At 36.7% G+C, this 18,636-nt stretch overlaps 1 protein-coding gene across 7 annotated transcripts in view; it reads left to right on the top strand.

The window, feature by feature from the left end:
* KCNIP4 (potassium voltage-gated channel interacting protein 4) overlaps positions 1 to 18,636 on the top strand; it is a 427,804-nt gene that overhangs the window by 321,254 nt on the left and 87,914 nt on the right. Inside the window, exon 1 of one of the 7 annotated variants that reach the window (XM_037390347.1) lies at positions 7,281 to 7,409. The exons of the other annotated variants lie outside the window; for them this stretch is intronic. Coding sequence (XP_037246244.1) covers positions 7,298 to 7,409 — 112 coding nt within the window. The 5' untranslated portion in view covers positions 7,281 to 7,297. Of the gene's footprint in view, positions 1 to 7,280; positions 7,410 to 18,636 lie in introns of those variants that run through there. 7 annotated transcript variants of the gene reach the window in all.

Here is an 18,636-nt window from a genome sequence, read left to right as displayed (position 1 = left end):
TGGGCAAGCATAAGTAGCTATATTCAAAATTTGGCTAATGGAAAATGGCTGAGTATGGAGCTGTGAATGCTGCTGCTCTGTCCCATCATTTCTGCCAGCTTGATCTGGCTTCCCTGTAGTTACTTGTTTGCATAAATAAAATGGTTGCTAATGGTGTCCTCTTTCTTCCATGCATAATTACAAAAATAGTGGTGAAAGATGAAAATCAGCATGTCAGGCACTGCTATTACCGTGTTCTTTCCAAATGTGGAAAGTCTGAAGATGGTTAGGGTCATGCAGGAAAAAAAATGTTTTGTTAAAAGCAGGAAAAGCGTGTCTTACATGCAGTGTTAGTCAGAGGAAGGTAGGTCAAAGATTTACTCAGATAATACTTAAAAAGAAGGGCTGGGAATTAAATATGTACAGTTGAGGCATGCCTTGGGCTTCAACTTTCTTAAAAATACACTTTGCACTCCCATTCAAGTAGTTCAATGGATAGAGAAACAACAATCGTTTAATGTTAGAGCCAATCTACAGCAAGCTTTTGGGGGGCAAGTTTACTTGTACTGATGATTCTCTGCTGATTAGGTTAACCCAGTCTGAGCTGTAGGATGACACAGCTGTATTATAGCTAATAAAGTAGTTGGGTTTGACTGAGCCCTAGTAGTTCCATTATACTGCACTTCTCCTGCATAGGCATACTTTTATGCTTACAAACATGGTAGTGGCAATTCCTGCTGCTGCAAGATCAAGCATGATTCAATAGAAAAGGAAAAACAGGTCTGTAGGCTGAAGCCATAGTCACGTAATTTAGGAATAATTTTGTTTGTCAAACAAGCCAGTGGGCCTTGCAGTAAAGGAAACCAGAATTTCATTACTTACTATTACTAAATGTAATTTAATCTTGTTTAGGAAAGAGATAGCCTCTCTGTAATGTTTTTTGAAAGCTTAATAAATTAAAATGTTACTGTTACTCCCATGGCCGTGCCGTTTAATTTACAATCCACTTGCATACTAGCTATTTTAAGCATAATTGTAGAACATACTAGATCAATTAATTTTATAGAAAAATGAAATGACCTGTAGCTGCTATGTCACGGGGGGAGTTGGTAATGGTTGTCTTGTGGGATTCTTTTCAGCTCTTGTTTTCAGATCGGTAATAGCAGCAGTCCTTTGATTTAGATCAAAGCAAGAACAAAAGCTTCTTAGGAGCAAGTGAGACTCAGAAGGTGAAAATTAAGAGGAAAAAAGTAATTAAATCCCATACCATAGCCTAGAACCAGACTACTAAAATGAGGAAATCAACTTTATACAGCTATAGCTGTATATTATTTCAGTGTAATTTACATCTAAGCATGAGACCAAACCTTCAGCAGCTGGCTACCGTATTTTATCCCTTGATTACAAACAAGTGAATCTTATCTTGCTTGTACAGGTGTTGAATTTTTTCTTTCTCAGCCTATATTCACTTACAGTCATTAAAGATCTAGGACACTTAGTGTAAATATTAAAGATTATGTATGAAGCCTGACAAATTTAATCTTGGGCAATTACACTCTACCTAGCACTTCTGACCAGCGCAAGCTCCCCTGCAGTTTCAGTTGGGTAAGTAATCTGGAAGTGCAACATTGGGCTCTTCAGTAGCTGTAGCACTGACTACACAAGCAACATGATTCTGTACATTAGTCTCATTTTTCTAAGCATTTTATGAGAACTTGTGTAGGCAGTGTTCTGTGATTAGCTGTAGCAGCCTACGCAGGAGGTGTTGCATTCAAAAAATACGAGTTCTTTTAACCTGAGAAAAATTCTTGGAAGGATATGCATAAATTTATTGCTTCTCCTGGTTCTCAAAATGCTTTTTATTGGCCATAGTTTTCTTCTGCAGATCTAAAATAGAAACTTTTCTGTGTAGAAAACTGTAGATTATTTCATGTGAACAGATTTCTTACTCGCTGACTAATCAGATGATTAAGTTCATTATCCACCAAATAACTTCCCTAATAAGCTCAGATCTGGCATGAAGAAGCAGCTGAAGATTAGCAGTTCATCTGACCTGTACATAGGTGCCCTTTCTGTATTTGACAATTTCTTTCTCATCTGGCTGACTGACATTTCCCTCTGGAAAAAAGAGTACAGAAAGAAGGGCAACTAATTAATACTTCCAAATTTTGTTTCTATTTCTAACTCATCAGCAATTTCCTTTTTCAGCTACGTTGGGGGAAACTATCAAATAGAGTCTAATGAACTATTACTGCTAGCCAATTAAAACTTCCCTCACAAAACACCCCCCACCACCACACCACCCCAAATTAGTTACAATACTTGGCAGATTTCATCACTTAGGAAAGCAGTTTCATGTATATATATATGTGTGTAATTCAAGTCAGTTAATGAATAATAACACATCTTTGCCTTGAAAACTGTTCAACTTTGATCCGCCCCATTCTACATTAGACAACAGCAAATCCACAATGTCTGCGCAGAAGAGAAATGAAAATAATTTTCAGTAGGAAGTGATTTCTCTCTGACAAAAGCCTGAGAAGACTGATACTGTTTACAAGCAGATGTTAAAACCAAAATATAGTGGAAGGGATAAAACACTTCAATGTATTGGAATCAGGTAGGCATTGTATTTCTTTGCTCTCATGCACAAAAGTCAGAAGACATTGAAAAGAGGAAGAGTTTATAAATTACAGTGAAAACTTCTTATAAGCATTAAAATAAAAATAACTAAAAAATTCTTTATACAAACTAAAGCAATCAAAAGAAAAATACACGCTTCATTTACTGTGCTAGTTACAGTGACAGGTTGTAATTAAAACCTAAGAGTTTACTGAAATTAAACAAGATTACCAATGTATATAAAAGAAGTATGATAATACCAGATAATTTTGAAAGAACTGTGTAATCATATAAAATTATAGGGAAGTTTTGTATCCTAATACACTAATCATAGAATTATTATTTGGCTATTTTTAGGTCTTAAAAATGGTTATTCCTTAATTTTTAATTCACAGCATCCTACGCGTTACTCTCAAGCATTTGCTACTTGTGATGTGTTCAATTAGGTGGAATATTGTTTGTTTTGATATGGCAGATCTTCTCTGGTTTTGGGGAACTTTGAAATTATTAAAACTCAATTTCCCATATCTAAGCTTTATGAATAATATTTCTGAGTATTTTTTAATTCAGAAGGGGAAAATTGTAGGTATTCTACAAGTACATAGCAATCAGATCTAAAATCTACTTAGTACAAAATACACTGTCATATTTAAGGTGTCTTTTATATGATTGCTTTCCATACGTAGATCATTCTACTCAGGATGGTTAGAGTTGCCAGTAATTACTTGGGATTTTTTTGGGGAAAATGTAAGGACTCCAGAACGGGATTATTCTTGTAGACCTCACTAATTTTGGCAGATCTACTCTGTCAAGTTCAGAAATTACTTGGGATCTGTGGTTCCAGAGAGAAGAAGTATCTCCTACAGCACTTTGACACAGATTTCTCATGTCTGTTTACTTGGGAGAGAAAAGCTTGTGATTCTCATTACCAGGGGGAAGGAATTGGCAGGAACAGGTCCATGGCTGTGAACATCTTCACTCTGTCCTTTGAGGAGCACCATGCCTTGCTATGCATCTGCATCCACACAGCCTTATGCTGCAGCATTACAGACCCTTACTTTGTGAAGGGGAAAATCAGCCTAATACTATATTTTTCTGTGCATGTTTATTGCTCGTTCAGGAGTGCTGTGTATTGGAGTTTCTTTTCTTTGGTTTCTATGGGAAATATACTTTCCCATACTTAGTAGTTCGGTAAACCCACAAGGTTTTAGCACTTGAGTTTCCAGCAAGCAATAAAGGTTCTGCTTCAAATCTTCATGGAGAGGAATTTACAGTCAGTGGAAGATGCGCTGTTCAGATGGGATAGCTTCCTAACAATGCTGGGATAGCTTTTTAATATTTTTTTTTTTCCCATGCCTATTGAAGAATCACAAGAAAGTTATGCAAACTTAAATATATCATTAAATCATCAGTGGAATGCATTGCAGTGTCAAAAATGAAAGCAGGAATTAGGGAAAGACAGGAATTAGGGATTAGGCTGATGTTACAGTCCATCAGCCCCTGGTTTCAGAGCTTTGTGTAAAGGATGGTGTTTTCTTTTGTATCCTGGGCATCATATTGATGAGAAATTCCTTTTCTTTGAATGGCTTTAAAATTTGTTTGTAGTGGCAATATAGACACCCTATAAGGACGTGTCAAAGAAATATTTATTTTGAAATAATTGAACAAAATACAGAGTATGAGAAAGAAATTGCACTTAACTATGAATTTAGGAAGGGATCAGAATACAAAGAGATGCCCTATATATAATTGGATTTTATTATCTCCTTGTTCAAGATTGGTTTCATTTTCCAATACTTTGAGGCATGGAATTTTTTTGATTGAACTACTTCCAGAAGAATTCACCTCTGTAAGGCACGCTGTTGTTTGAATCTGTTGCATGATGCATTAAAGAAAACATTTCATACATCCCTTCCTTTCCCTTTCCACATAGTTTCTTATCCTTACTGCTTTACTTTTGAAACTAAAAACTTGGAGATTCACAAAGATTGTGTTTAGTTCCCCTAACTTAGAGAACTATCATGAGAAACAACAGGAAAAGTCTACTTCTTTTTTTAAGGAGGTAATCTTTGAAGTCAATGTAATGTAATCAGTTACATTAATTTGACTGAATGTTCTTAGGAGGTTTTGGGTTGTTTTTTTCTTTAAAAATTCTTCTTTAACTCATAAGCTGTGCAGGTAGAATTGGCCCCTAAAACTCATCAAATTCATAATCTCCGGCCCTTTCATTTTTTCGAAGGGATCCAGGTCTACTTGTGTGAAAGCAGAAAACAAAACACTGGTTATGGCTGGGACCACTTCTTGCTGGGTGGCTTTCCACACGTGGGTTGGCACATTCAGTGGTAGAGTTGAAGGGCCTCTATTCCCAAGAGTGGACAACTGGAGAACATAAGGCAGTCTGGACCTACTGCATGAAAGGACAATGTAGACTGACAGATTTCTCCATTTTAATAGTTTCCCTGATACTGTTTATTAACAGTAAATAAATCTCTTTCATTGTTGTGGTAAAATTATCTGCATTATATTAGGATTGTTGTTTCTGTAATTCCTGTAAAATAACATGGGTCAAAGTTCCCATCCTGGGATCACCTGAAATATTTAAACCCTGAAATATTGTGAATGTTTGAGAGAAAGAAGAAAAATTTGAGGAAAAGATGAAAAAAAATAGGAATAAACTCAAGGAGAAAATAGAAGTCAAGAGATGAGAATGAGTTAAGATGAACATGTCAGAGCCTTAAAAGGAGATTACATGGAACAACTAGAAATTTTAAAGAGGAAACAAAACATTAATTTTCTTTAAAAGGAATAGAATTAATATGCAAATATATTGAATAATTATTTTACAATATGATGCAAAGGTAATGACAGGTTTGGAAGGTGCAAATGGGGGTTAGTGTACTTGGTTTGATTAATTTTTATTGTGCTGTCCTCTCAGACAGTTTTAGCTCTACAGGTTAATAAGGAAAGGAACTGATGTTCCAGATTGAGAACATATATAAATAATACAGAACCCATTATATTCTAGTATTAAACACAGAGAAGAGCAAAGTCAGAGAATATTGTTGCTTATCTATTGTATAGATATAACCTAAAATTAACAGAAGTATACATGCGATTTTTTTGAATTAACAAAAATATTTGGATTCTAGATGCCTGCCTGTGTAGAAGAACGTGTGACACCAATTAGTTATTATAATTCAATAGACATCCTTCAAAGAAAAAAAAAAAAGCTGATAGTAAATTGGAGATTACATTTTTCTTTCTCTACCTGATAGTCCATAAACAATAGATTTTTAACATTACAATTTGTTATTATGCTGATTCAAAATTGTAATGGTTTTCTGAACAAAATAAAAGTTTTCTCAGCTTCTGGAAAGGCAATAGATTTTTTTTTCTAATGGAAAGAGTTAAGCAACCCAAGATGAGTGGCTGATATTTGGCATCATTTGTGAGATTTTTTTTTAGTGTTAGATCATATATATTTCTTCAGTAACAAGGAAGTCTAGAATTATTTTTTCTGAGACTTCACTTTATTTTAGTGTCTTTATGCCAGCAGACAGGATTTAGTTAAATTATTAGAATGGGCACACGAATAAGCATTTAGGCCTAACCTTATAATATTTATGCATCACATACATAAATATTCTTCAGAGCCTATTTATCGCACTGGGTATCCTCTTGGTAATCACATTAATAAACACAGGACAATTAGTTTTATACAGACTATCCAATAAATCAGCTGGGATCATAAGCCCCCCCCTTTTTGTTTTCCCTGATGCATAACCTGGGCAAGATCTTCCCAGGAGCTGTGGAAAACATCTCATTCCCCATTCATATATATATGCGCTTGGGATTCAGCACTTCTAGGTTCACGCCCTTAGGGAGAAAAGCACTGTGGTTTTTTTTCTCAATCAATAAATAATACATTCTTCCTGGCTATGGAACAGGGGTTTGGGCAGTGCATGTCTCCTTGACAGCACTATATTTTGCTATCTGGAATCACTGATTGTGCTGATGTGTATTTAATTTCCATTCTCATTTCCACTGAAAATTCTAATTAGATTCTGGTGATGCTTAAGAAGAGGAAGGGACAGTGTTTCTCTAAACATTATTCCTTCTAATGCAGAGGGCAGTAGTTTTCTGACACGCAGCATTTAGCACACATGAAAACAGATGTATGTCTTTAGCAAACTGTCATTTGTCAAACTTAATAAAAATTGTGCTAGGAGAAGCTGGGGAAGGGCTGTGAAGCTGGGGGAGAGTCACAAAGCCTGTGTCTGGAAGCGCTGGAGTGCAGAGTGCTGATAGCAGCGTGCTCCCTAGTGCAAGTTTCCAGGGAGCATTTCTTCTTGGCACTGACACAGCCAAGTCTCCAGCTCCGACACAGATGTTCCTCCAGCAGCCCTGAAGTAACGCTGCTCACTGGATACAATGTCATACCCAGGGGTTCATGGTCCACCTCAGCCTTCTAAGAGGACTCGGTACTGATGAAATCAAACGCTTAGAGAAGCGTAAGATGCGGGGCTTTATCTAGTATTTTGTCTCAGCTAGAGTAGCTGGTGAATCGCCACGGCTCAGTACAGCACTGCTTTACACCACTGCAACTTTCTTCAAAGCAAACTCTTGGTAAAATCCTCTAATTTCCCCTCTGATTGTGAACCCGTGTAAGGACTGGAATGATTTGCCTGTTGGAAGAATGTTGACCCTTGAATGGGAGTCGGAGGGACTGCAAACAGTGGGTATTGTTGTGATTATATTTGCATCTCTGAAGCTGCTTCATTTGCTGGGACTGATTGATTTTTCAGAAGGTAAAGTGGTCACTCACTCGCAGTTTGTGCTGTTTGTAGGTGTGGTGTCTGATCTGCTAAAACAGACTTAGCATCAGATATAAAAGCTGTGAAATGTAAAGGGTTGAAAAAAAAATAACATCCAGACTAAAAATCCTAGTTTACTTCTGCTGGTTTACTTTGTTATCAAAAATGGGAATAGATACTAGCATAAGTTTTATATTTACAGTGCATTACCGGGTGTCTGTGAGGGATGTTTATTAGAAGATGGAAAATAGTGAACGTAACACCTGTTCAGTTGCCTTTGAAAGCTGTTCACTCTTACAAAACTTGATACATTAAGAGGATCTTGGTTCAGTTCATGTTTGTTACATGTTTTGCTCTTCTGATTTGTGGTGCAATTAGAGTTTCGCTCTGTGTCAGTATCTGTGTTTGAAAAATCCATTTCATGGGTAAATGCAGAACACTGTTACTACAGGATAAGCTTTAGGATCAAGTCTGAACACCTTTCAAAAAAGACATAGATGCCAACATTAAATGTGGATATTTAAAATACATTATAATGAATATATGTTTTAAATCCTCTTTGCTTGCTGAGATTTCTGCCTGCTCTATACTATATGGGTCATCTCATTTGCTTCACGTTAATGTATTAGGATTTTTATTTCTCTGCAAAGTGAGGGGGGGTTCCCACATCTTATAGAAAGAGGCTATTTTAGCTTAGTTATTAATGAAATCTTTTGTTGTCAACTTTTCAACTTCTTAACAAATGTCTGGTGTGGGCTGCTGTAGTAACAAAAGCTATTCACACGCTGAAGTCCTTACTCAAAAAATACTTGCTTTTGTCAGTGTGTTTGGTCATATGAACCCAAACCAACCCTTTTTGCTGTGTAACTGCTTTCAGTCAGAATCACACAGACAAGAAGAGCACTCCAGTTTTTTGAAACATTAACTTTTCATCATGGAATACGGTCTTTGATGGATGTAGATTCACATCATCACCTCATAAAATTGTTCAGTGTGCTGATAAAATGTGAAATATTTAACGCAGCACTTTTACAGTTACTGAACTATTGAAATAAATCATTGTTAAAACTGTATGTGGTGGGAATGTGTAACATTTGCTGTGTTACTATGTAATGCATTGGTTATGGAATAATACAATTACTTTTTTTAATTCTAAACTAATTAGTAATTCCATAAACAGATCTGTTAACAGAGTTAGGCTTTCTGATACCTTAACATGCTTGTCTAATATCCCAGATATATTGACTTATTTTGAAAATACCGCTGGAAGATAGGGCAGCATGCTTGTCCCGATGTTTGGCAATTACAAGACAGAGAAGACTGCTAAATGAAAAATCCTTAATCGCTAAACTTGTTGCAGCTCCACAGATTTTAGTCAGCTTGTGATGATGCATTATGGCAGTTTCTACCAGCAGAGCAACTTGTCTAAGCCCACACCAAGACTCAGCACCAGAAAGGTGAGAAGAACTAAAGTGATCCTGAAAAAACATCATGGGCTGAGTAACTGGAATGTTTGCATCTTTCCAGTCCACAGAAGTGTAGAGGTAGCTTCAGCTACAGTCCTTAATCTGTACTGTGAAAATACGACAGCTTGTTTATTGTTTATTTTTACAGTCATTTATAATGAGATATAAAATACCCTACATCTTGTATTCCAGGCACTTTCAGTATTATTTTTAAAATTAACAAAGATAAAGCAATAGTACACTCACAGAAGAATTTCTTCTTTAACACAGCTACTGGAAGTGTTTCACTCAGTACAGCTTCTTCACTGTGTGCAGTCATTCCTCCTGCAAAAGTGGACTTTCAACTGAACAAGCAAAAATATGGGCCACTTATTGCACTATGAGGGACAGCCACCCTCCTTTACATAGCTAAGGAGTTAGAGAAGAGCTTGACTTGCCATCACTCCTCCACAGGAAAGTAGGAGAATCCAGGCAATCTGCTTAGTTTTATTCTGGTGTTCAGCGTTTGGCAGGACAGGGAACATGATTTGATCTTGTGTCCCAGTCTAGGGACTGTTTCTTCTACTTCATCCATTGTCCACTTTCTGACAAGCAGGAAAGAGAGACCAGAATGAAGAGAAAGCTGGCTTCACTGGAGCCAGTGAGATATTTCAGTTATAAGGACAGGATTCAATCAATACCACTTTTGCTAGAACAGAATGAAAACTCTCCTTTCCCTCTCTGTCCATTACTTTGAAAGTGGTTTGACACTGATCAATACATTCCCTCCAGCTTCCTTGTCTGAAACCTTTGCTGCTGGGCAGCTTCCCTCCAAAGCTTTTGTTTTGTTCCTCAGCTGGAAGGGAAGGAGAGGAGGCGATCAGAAGTGAAGCAAAGGAGCAGAGCAGTAAAGTAGCAGCATCAGGCTTAGATGCAGTTCATCCACCAGCAGCATGGAGGGGAGAGATGGCAAAATGCAGGTTATTTGTGTGTCCAGAATATCTGTTAAGTGGGAGCTTTACAGAGAGTTTATGTAAATAGGTGTGAGCAAATTTGTAAGCATCAGGGGAATACATAAATCAAACTCTTCAAAAGGACAAACCTCTGTGCCCTCTTCATCATGCATTGATTATGTTTTGAAGTATAACACCTCATACAGAAATGTTTTTCTTTTGCTTGTAATATAATCATCGACGTCACAATCTGTTTTAGACTCTGCTGTTCCTCCCCTTTTCCTTCCACTAATCTCTAAACAGTTTCCAGAGCTTGTTATTATCTTTCAAATGCTCAATTCAGATATAAATTTCCTGTCTGATATATGAATGTCCTACTAATTAGTATCTTTACCTAGTAGGACCCACTGGTCTCTGCATGTCTTTTAGCTCATTAGACCATCAGTGCTAGGTAGGAATATTTGACCCTTATGTTTCTCTTTATTGTGATGTAAAACAGAGAGCAGTTCACTTACAGTTATCAATAAACATATTTGGCTGCAAAGTCTGCTTTGAGAAGGGATAGAGCAATTTGTTCCTTTGGCTAGAGTTTGGAAATTGTGGAGGGTGGGTATTTTCTTTAAATAAGAGATAGTTTTCTGTCTTAGGTATCTCTGCTCTGTGCAGGACAGAAAGACCTTCTTTTTTTTCTTTCTAAACTAATTTGGATGGACAGAAGCCACCTCCAGTCCACAAGTCGTATTAGTGCATTTATCTGTTCCATCAAACTAGCATGCTAAAATGTGGCCTCTTCTGTAGCTTGGATACTTAAAAGCGCAGAGAGGATAAGGTTAGGTCTATCTGCAACCATCTGTATTAACATGTTGTTAGTTACACTTACGGTTTAGCAAAACCAGTAAGGTTTAAACTATTCTCTGAAGCGCAGTATGAGACTCTCCCTTAGAAAATGAATGATATAGGGACAGGCATATTGCAGTGCAATTTATTCTTGCTTCACAGTATTCTAAGAAAAAGAACCCCAACAGCAAGGGAGTTTTCTCCTTGGCTACATGTGACTGATAAGAATTATCCTGATTTGAATGTCCTATCCATGCACTGGTGGCTGTGCTACAAGTTCAGCTTCCAGCAGGCTCTCCTGCATCAGCTCTTTCAGGCAAATGGGATGTGGTGTAGCATAACTCCACAATAAACAGAAAGGTAAGGAATATACCACACAGCAGTACGTGTCCCCTTGTCTTTTTTTCAGCAGCTGCTCGTAACACCTGATTAGGGTCTGCTATCAGCAAGCTGTTTGGTTTTCACACGATGAAATGTCCATTTCTACTAGTCTTTTTTCTTCTCCAGAGACACTTGTAGGATTGAGGTAACTACTTTATTCTGAGTAAGTATCTATCACCTGCCTCAAAAAATTCTGTTCATGGATGCTGATATCCCAGTGCCAATTCATGGCATCAAGGTATATAGTAGTGTTGGGTTTCCTGTGATCATTAGTGCATCTTTCACACCAGAAAGGAGAACTAATAATTCCTTCAGCATCAAATATATTTGCAGTTGTGCACATAGACTGTAAAGCTAGATGAAAGGTGTTAAGGTTCCAATATTACCTTTCCAGAAGCGTAATTCTTCCCCTCAGAGGAGAAAAAACTGGATTACCTTTATTCTTCGGGTGTTTCCCCAACCCTCTTTGTAAATCTTGACAGAGATTATGGATTCAAGGTCACTGTAGGAAAGTCAGTCCATATAGATTGCACAGCAGAGTACAGTTACTTCAGAGCAAATGCAAAACTGCATGAAGTTGCTGCTTTAAATCCAATCTTGATCCAAATTGATGTAAAAATTGTTACAAATTTCAATATGCTCATTTGTAAGAACATGTCTTCTTGGACATATGTGTTTCTGTATGCTTATGTTGGGTGCAAAACTGGCTGAAGCTTACTGAAACTTGTAACCATCTCTTACATCTAGCTCAGGGTTGTTCAAGATGTTCTATTTACTCTTTACCTTCCCACAAAAACTAGGCTCTTCCAGGCTTGGGAGCGTGGCTTTGTTTGGGAAGCACCATCTTGACTAACCTTATGTAATAAGACTATACTCTTGACATAATGATATTGAAACTGAAAATTTTGTTTTGTTTTGCTCTTACTTTAGTGGCTTTCCTACCTGGACATAGTGATAAGATGCACAAATCACATACAAGTGTAATGTGCTTGATAAACAAAAGCAAAAATTGTTCTTTCACGTCAAAATCAGGGAAATCGTGCATCAGGCTAAACTTATGCTTTTACCAAACTAGGAATTAAATAGGACAAGTTATTTAAGAGTTTGAAGGAAGGCCTTATTGCTTTATGGTGATCTATTCAGCCACTGCTGCTCACAGACTTCTCCAGGGTATTTTAACATCCAGATCATCTGAATCACTGAGGAAGACATCCATACCAGTCTGAATTAAAAGTTTAGATACTGCCTGTGTGAAAAGTAGAGAGAAATACTTAAGGGATATTAAAAATACTGGTAGAAACCAGGAAGACTTGCTGTCTGTAAGGACAGCTTACATGCTATCTCTTCACTTGGGAGTTCACAGAAGGATCAGGCATTATGAATTTTCTGGACTGCTTAGATAAAACTTTTCTTTTTAGTATGCATTCACCCACTGTACTAAAACTTTACTCTCTGGCTCAGCATCACACAGTATATTTGCATCCTAACATGGGGAGGGCTCTTTTTTGCCACACTGTGCCACTCAGTCATTGGATCCTCCACTTGTACTTCTACCTTCCTAATCTTAATTTTTTTTTTCCAAGAAAATATTCTTAGTGATAGTCGTTTTCTCCTGAGGGATTTAGTATTTTCAAGCAGGTAGGGAAGCTTCTTGTATTCATCTTTGCAAAGATGTGGTTACTTTTGAGCATCATTTGAAGCTTCTTCAAGAGATGCTGAGTATTCATGTTAAGCAGATCATTCACCCAAAGATGTCTGGGTTTTCACCGCTTTTGCTTCCGTACTAGATCAGATGCATCTTTCGCAGGACCACTTTACAGTCATGGTTCAAGAACATTATGAATACCTTTGTTGAGTACAACCATGTTTCCGAAACAACTGCAGTAAAATGTATTTGAATTAGAACTCAAAGAAAAAGATTACTAGGTTTTATCAGGATGAACTAGATGTGTTAAGTGTGACCAACCCTCCATCTGACTATTACAGAGTACTAAAATAAATGGATTCTTTATCAACAAAGGAAATCAGAAGATGAAGGAAAGATCATTCAGAAAACAGTATTCAATCGTTAACAGCCATTGCTGGCAAAATTACATATCCTTTGAAAGGGAAGGAGGTATTTTCTCACAGAATATAAACACTCAAAATAAAGGCAGGCAACACATATTTGATACCTGTAGCAAAGTCTACATCTAACTAGTGTGGATTCCAGAGGATGGATACTGGGAGCTTTCTACAGAATGCTCTGCTTATGCATTTTCCCTTTACACCCTGTCACTTTTTCAGGATCAGCCTGCTTTTAAAATGTAGCTCCACATAAAATAATTCATTTTAAGATGACAGAGATTCAGTAAGACAAAGCACGCTTCTGAAAAATAACTACACTGGGTCAGCTGGACATAGGTGAAGAGAGAAAAGCATTGCCTCATCACTAATGTGCTTTAGGGCTGAGAATCTAGAAGGCTTTACTGTTAGAATATTATATTTTCAAAGACATAAATAATCGTTGCCTGAAGTAACGTTATAGAACGAGATAAAATATGCTCAGTGATGGAATGACTGAATGAAAAAATGCATCCATAGTAGTGCACTGATGTAGAAATGATGTAGTCACCTTTGGTCTCTTGACTTCTGAAGTTTTGTTCCATGTTTGATGCAGTTTTTTACCAGAATTCTTTGACATTTTATATTAATGAGACAAGGGAGATAGTGAATTTTGTAGAGATTTATGTATCAGATTACGTGCAGACCTAGATGAAACATCAAGATTTACAAAGCAGTTGAATCTGTTCCATGTAATGTGCAAATAATAACATAATTTAAAGTCATTATGCTATAATTTAATTGTCTAGTATGCATTTTAGCTCATAATAAAACTTATTATGGAATTACATTCGGGGAAAACTGCAAAATCAGCCATGAAGCTGGTTTTGCAGTCTCATCTGGACATTTAATGCTGTATAACTGCTTAATGTTACTTTAGCAGTATAAAGAAGCACAAAGCAGGCTGATCCGTTTGTAGAAATGTAAAATGCCCTTCCAAAGTCTGTAGTCTATGAACTTTTAGAAATAGCCTAACAGTAGATTATGTGCATGTGTGTACATTTGCTGGAGAGAGAAACAATCTAAAATTGAGGCAGTGCCTACCAGACTTTAACACTAAGTAAATTTTAATGGCTGTGGTATCCCACAGGGACAACTGTATAATGGAAGGTCTGACATAGGTGCAAGTAGGTCACTTTTAATATTAAAAAAAAAAAAAAAAAAATCAATGAAATTGTTCTTACTGATCATTTGTTATTGTTTTGTAAAATATGTAACTGATGAATACTCTAGATTTACATATTAAAATGGCAGGATATGGGCAGATTGATAATTTATATTTGCTTCTAAGTAGGTGGATGGATTCCAGATCTGCATTTGTCTCCTTTTGGGTATGTATACAGATGAATAGATCTCGAATATTTCTGATAGACACCTGCCCATATTTTTGGGTACATTTTCAGCCTTCCACTAATCACTTAAGAAAGAATGAGTTATGTCACATAAAAAAATCATTGTTCAGACAGACGGGGCTTTCAAAAGGTAGAAGGATGAATATTGATCAAAGTTCACTGAAATGAGTGAAACCAAAATGAAGTGCAACAGGCCAGTCACTGTTTCATGATGCTCCCAAAGGAGGTTTGTTCCTTGCAGGTAAAACTGCTGAGTTTGGAGTGGGAGAGTGAAATTAGATGAGTTAGAGGACAGATGGTTCAGAAGTAAGGGGGGAAAAGAGTTTGTTTGCTTAGTGACTTATCACCAAACAAATAAGTAGCAAGGTAAGGAGGACCTCAAATTTTGTTTAAAACATGAAATAAAATAATTAGGGAAGTAAATAGAAAGGCCCATGAGTTTCAGCGAATTAGATTTTTATTTCATGTGCCAATCATATTGCATTTGAGCGTTCCTGTGTAAGGAGAGGAAATGTAGCATTCCATGCTAAAAATAAATAAATACATAAATAAATAAATAAAAAATGTACTGGTACTGTATTCTCTTGTGATCTAATGGGGAACACACCACTAAGCTGTGATTTTCCAGATATCCACAGTGACAGAAGCACTGGTTTCAGCCTAGCAATACATGCAGCCATAATGTTTAACCTATGTACTAGCAGTTTGATCCATATCTTTCTTGTACTGTAAATGCTTTAGATTCCTTTGTTTCTTAATAAAATATGGAGTTCTAGGTTCTGCATGTCATCATGAAATTTGAGCTAAGACAAACTGGGTAGGCCAGCGTTTGTCTTGCAAAGCTATAATTATGAATTCCTCTCTCTGAGATGGCAGCAGAAAAATATTTCCCTTGATGTGGAATATCACTCCTGGTGGAAGATACCACTTTCAAGAAGTGGTAGAGCAGTGGTATCATTTACATTGAAATACATAACTGCTAGTTATTTTTCCATGAGTACGTGTGATTATCATCCTTAGACTATTGGCTAATCTGCATTCAGCCTCTCCCTATATTTTTACTGTACTTTGGGTTGTTTATGAGGTGCTTCATTATTTCTCTGTCAGGTGGGTACCAATTATCAGCAGCTTCAATTGCATAATTAAAATACTCACAGTTAAATAGTAAGAAAACTGGGTTGGTATTCAGGAACTGTCATGATTCCTTCCTTTGTGACCTTAGGCAATCTTCTAGAAAATGGTGAAAATTATACTGGTTATCTCACCAGCTGTTGGGAGAGTAAATAGATTAAAAGTTGCATCAGATACTAAAGTAGTGAGGGCATATGAGTGCTGAGAGACACACATTGATATATCTCTTTTAATCTCACTGTCAAAACTAGGAGCCCAGGTTTGAAACCTGGTCATGGTGAGTGACAGATTTATAAATAGCTTCAACCTGTTGAGACTTTTTAAATGAAAAAGGCACTCTAAACCCAACCAGAAATGTGTTGACATCAGTCAATACCCAAATCTTTATTTTTTACTATGACTAGGATATACTTTCTTGTTGAGAAAGCAGGTAGTCTCATCTTAGATTCCAGTAAAAAGCTGTTGTAACATAAATTACATTAAGATTTTTACTGTAGCATAGTAAGTATCTTATGTTGTATTCCTATATACTTTCTGCAGTTATAAATGCTTCATATTATCTATTCTTTTTAAGACAAAACCTTGCTGTGTCTTTGTTTATTATGAGCAATATAATTCATTTGAATTTATGAATATATATTTATAGAGAGGAATACACTCCTTTATGAGATATATAGCAGACAGAATACATATATACACATATGCAATTAAATATAGATGGAAAATAATTTTAGAGTTCAATTTATGGTGTACTAAGTGCAAGCAGATGGATGTTTGCAGTATTTCACAGGCTGCAAATTAAAAAAAAAGTTCTTTGCTGATTAGTATTTCCTTTGAAATAGTTCAAAATATAGGTCCTATATCTCAACCTCTTACTCATGTGAATCGTCTTTTAATACAACATATTTGTCATATGAATGCACTTTTCATTTCAGTATAAGACGCTATTTTGTTATTAAAGAGTGGAGATTTTCTATGAGATTCTGTTTTCCCAAACATAAAAAATAAAATTAATTTTCATTTTAATGTGTAAAATAAATTATAAATAATAACTTGAAGGAAATTTTTAATAGGTTAACATTGCAGATAGATGCTTCCTTCTTACATTTCAATAACGATGCAATGCAAATAAAGGTTTCTTTGTTGCCTTTCAATAATAAGTAATATGATTTACATTGCCGGGGGTGCGGGGCGGGGGGAAGCGTTTTCCATTTTTTCTCCCTCTGGGCAATTTTTCATCCTCATTACTGAAGTCACTAAATGGAGCCCCATCAATTAACTCACAATAATCCTTTTGGGATTGGATTTAGCCCCTGATTCTCAGGTACATCAGAAAACTGTGACTCTTCTACTTGGTTTTCTCGGGTGAACAAGTCTAATGAATTGCACTATATACAGAGGTCATACTATATACAGAGGCTATATGTGCCCATCACTCTCAGCAGAATATTGTGCACAAAATAGCGCATCCTGAGTATAGCAATCAACACAAAAGTATAGGCTGTTTTTATAAAAGTAGAGAAGCTCAAAGTAATACCAATAAATGGATGCTTCACAGTGTACCCATATATTACCATGAATTTTTGTTTCTAACTTTTTTCAAATGGAAATGAAATTGCTCAAGGTAGTGTTATTAAAAGCTTTTTATTCAGATTCTTTTCTCTCTGCCAGGTTAAACATCTCATGGGTGAATGCTTGAATAGAAGTGTCTGAAAAGACATAATTAAGTAAAATCCTTAGAAGCAAATTCTTGCTTTTATGAATTTTAGTAAATTGTGCAATTTTGTATTATTTGTATAACCAGAGACAGTAGTCACACCCATTCTATTGACATTTATTTTAAAAAATCAGAGAGTTTCTGCCTAAAGGCTTTGCAGTTCAAGGGCTGTTTCTCTTTGACCGCTTCAGAAGCAGGCAGAGAGGAGGCTGGCGACTCGGGGAAGCAGCAATCTTGTTACTAGTTCTCTGCTGCTGAGAAGGAGCAAGTAGTAGCAGGTCAGTACTTACGGCAGCTCACCTTTTCTTCACTCTGCCTGGCATCCTCGTCAGGGACATCTGATGGGAGGGAGTGAAAGGACATTTAATGCAATGCTTACATGAGTAGAAAACAGGACAGGGCAGGTCCTCAACTCTTCTCCAGAGCTGAGGAGGTGGCAAATGACCTAACATCTGCATGCAACAACATGCAAAGGCAAGGAAGTGTGTGCTGTACAGATAAATCACAGTTGGGCCCAGAGGCGTTATTGCAATGGAAGCACATTTTGCATGCGGTTTTTAAGGAGGGCTTAGAACCGTCATGGGTTAATTCATTAAGAGGGTTAAACACCCAAGGAACTGCAAGGAAGGAATCACAGGGGTTTGTTAAGGAGCTGATGATAGCAGTCGTTTAAGAGTAGGTAAGATTGAAAGACAAGTACAGCAGGCTTCACAGGCTCAGGGCAAGCAAGCTATAACTATTCTTCATTTTTGCTCTTCTACTACATATATGTATGTATTTGTGCACATATATATATGGCCATGCAGACAAAACCCAGAAAGAACTGGGGGAAATTTGGGGCAGGGTGATGGGGATACAATACCAAAAATATTAAACTGTTTAGAATTTTGTGTTGTTGCTGTTTCCCCAGAGAAGTATAGTTATTGTTATTTACTGTATACATTTGAAAAAAAACTGCTTTCAAATAAAGGACCCTATAATCGCCAGTGCAAAAGAATAAATAAAGTTGCTCTGGGGTTTTTTTAGAAGTAGAGAACTATGAGAATTGTGGCAGATTTCAGGAGAAACTTTTCTGAAGATCAGGCCATCTTAGTTCAAACCCAGAAATATTGATCTTTGTGACCCATTTCAGGCAACTACATTTGCAAATGTGGTTTAAGCACTGGTGGTTCGTCGCATGCTATTTATCCTCGGCAAAAAATCATTTTCTTTTTTGATAGTTTTGAGGACTTTTAAGTTGTATGATCAATGTTGTTTGTGAGATGAATCCAGGCAGATCTAAAGCGTGCCCTGGTACTTAAT

The sequence above is a fragment of the Falco rusticolus genome, chromosome 1, assembly GCF_015220075.1.
Source record: "Falco rusticolus isolate bFalRus1 chromosome 1, bFalRus1.pri, whole genome shotgun sequence".
Lineage (NCBI taxonomy): Eukaryota > Metazoa > Chordata > Aves > Falconiformes > Falconidae > Falco > Falco rusticolus.
The sequence above is the reverse complement of the archived record's forward strand: the minus strand, read 5'-3'. Positions and strand labels throughout refer to the sequence as shown.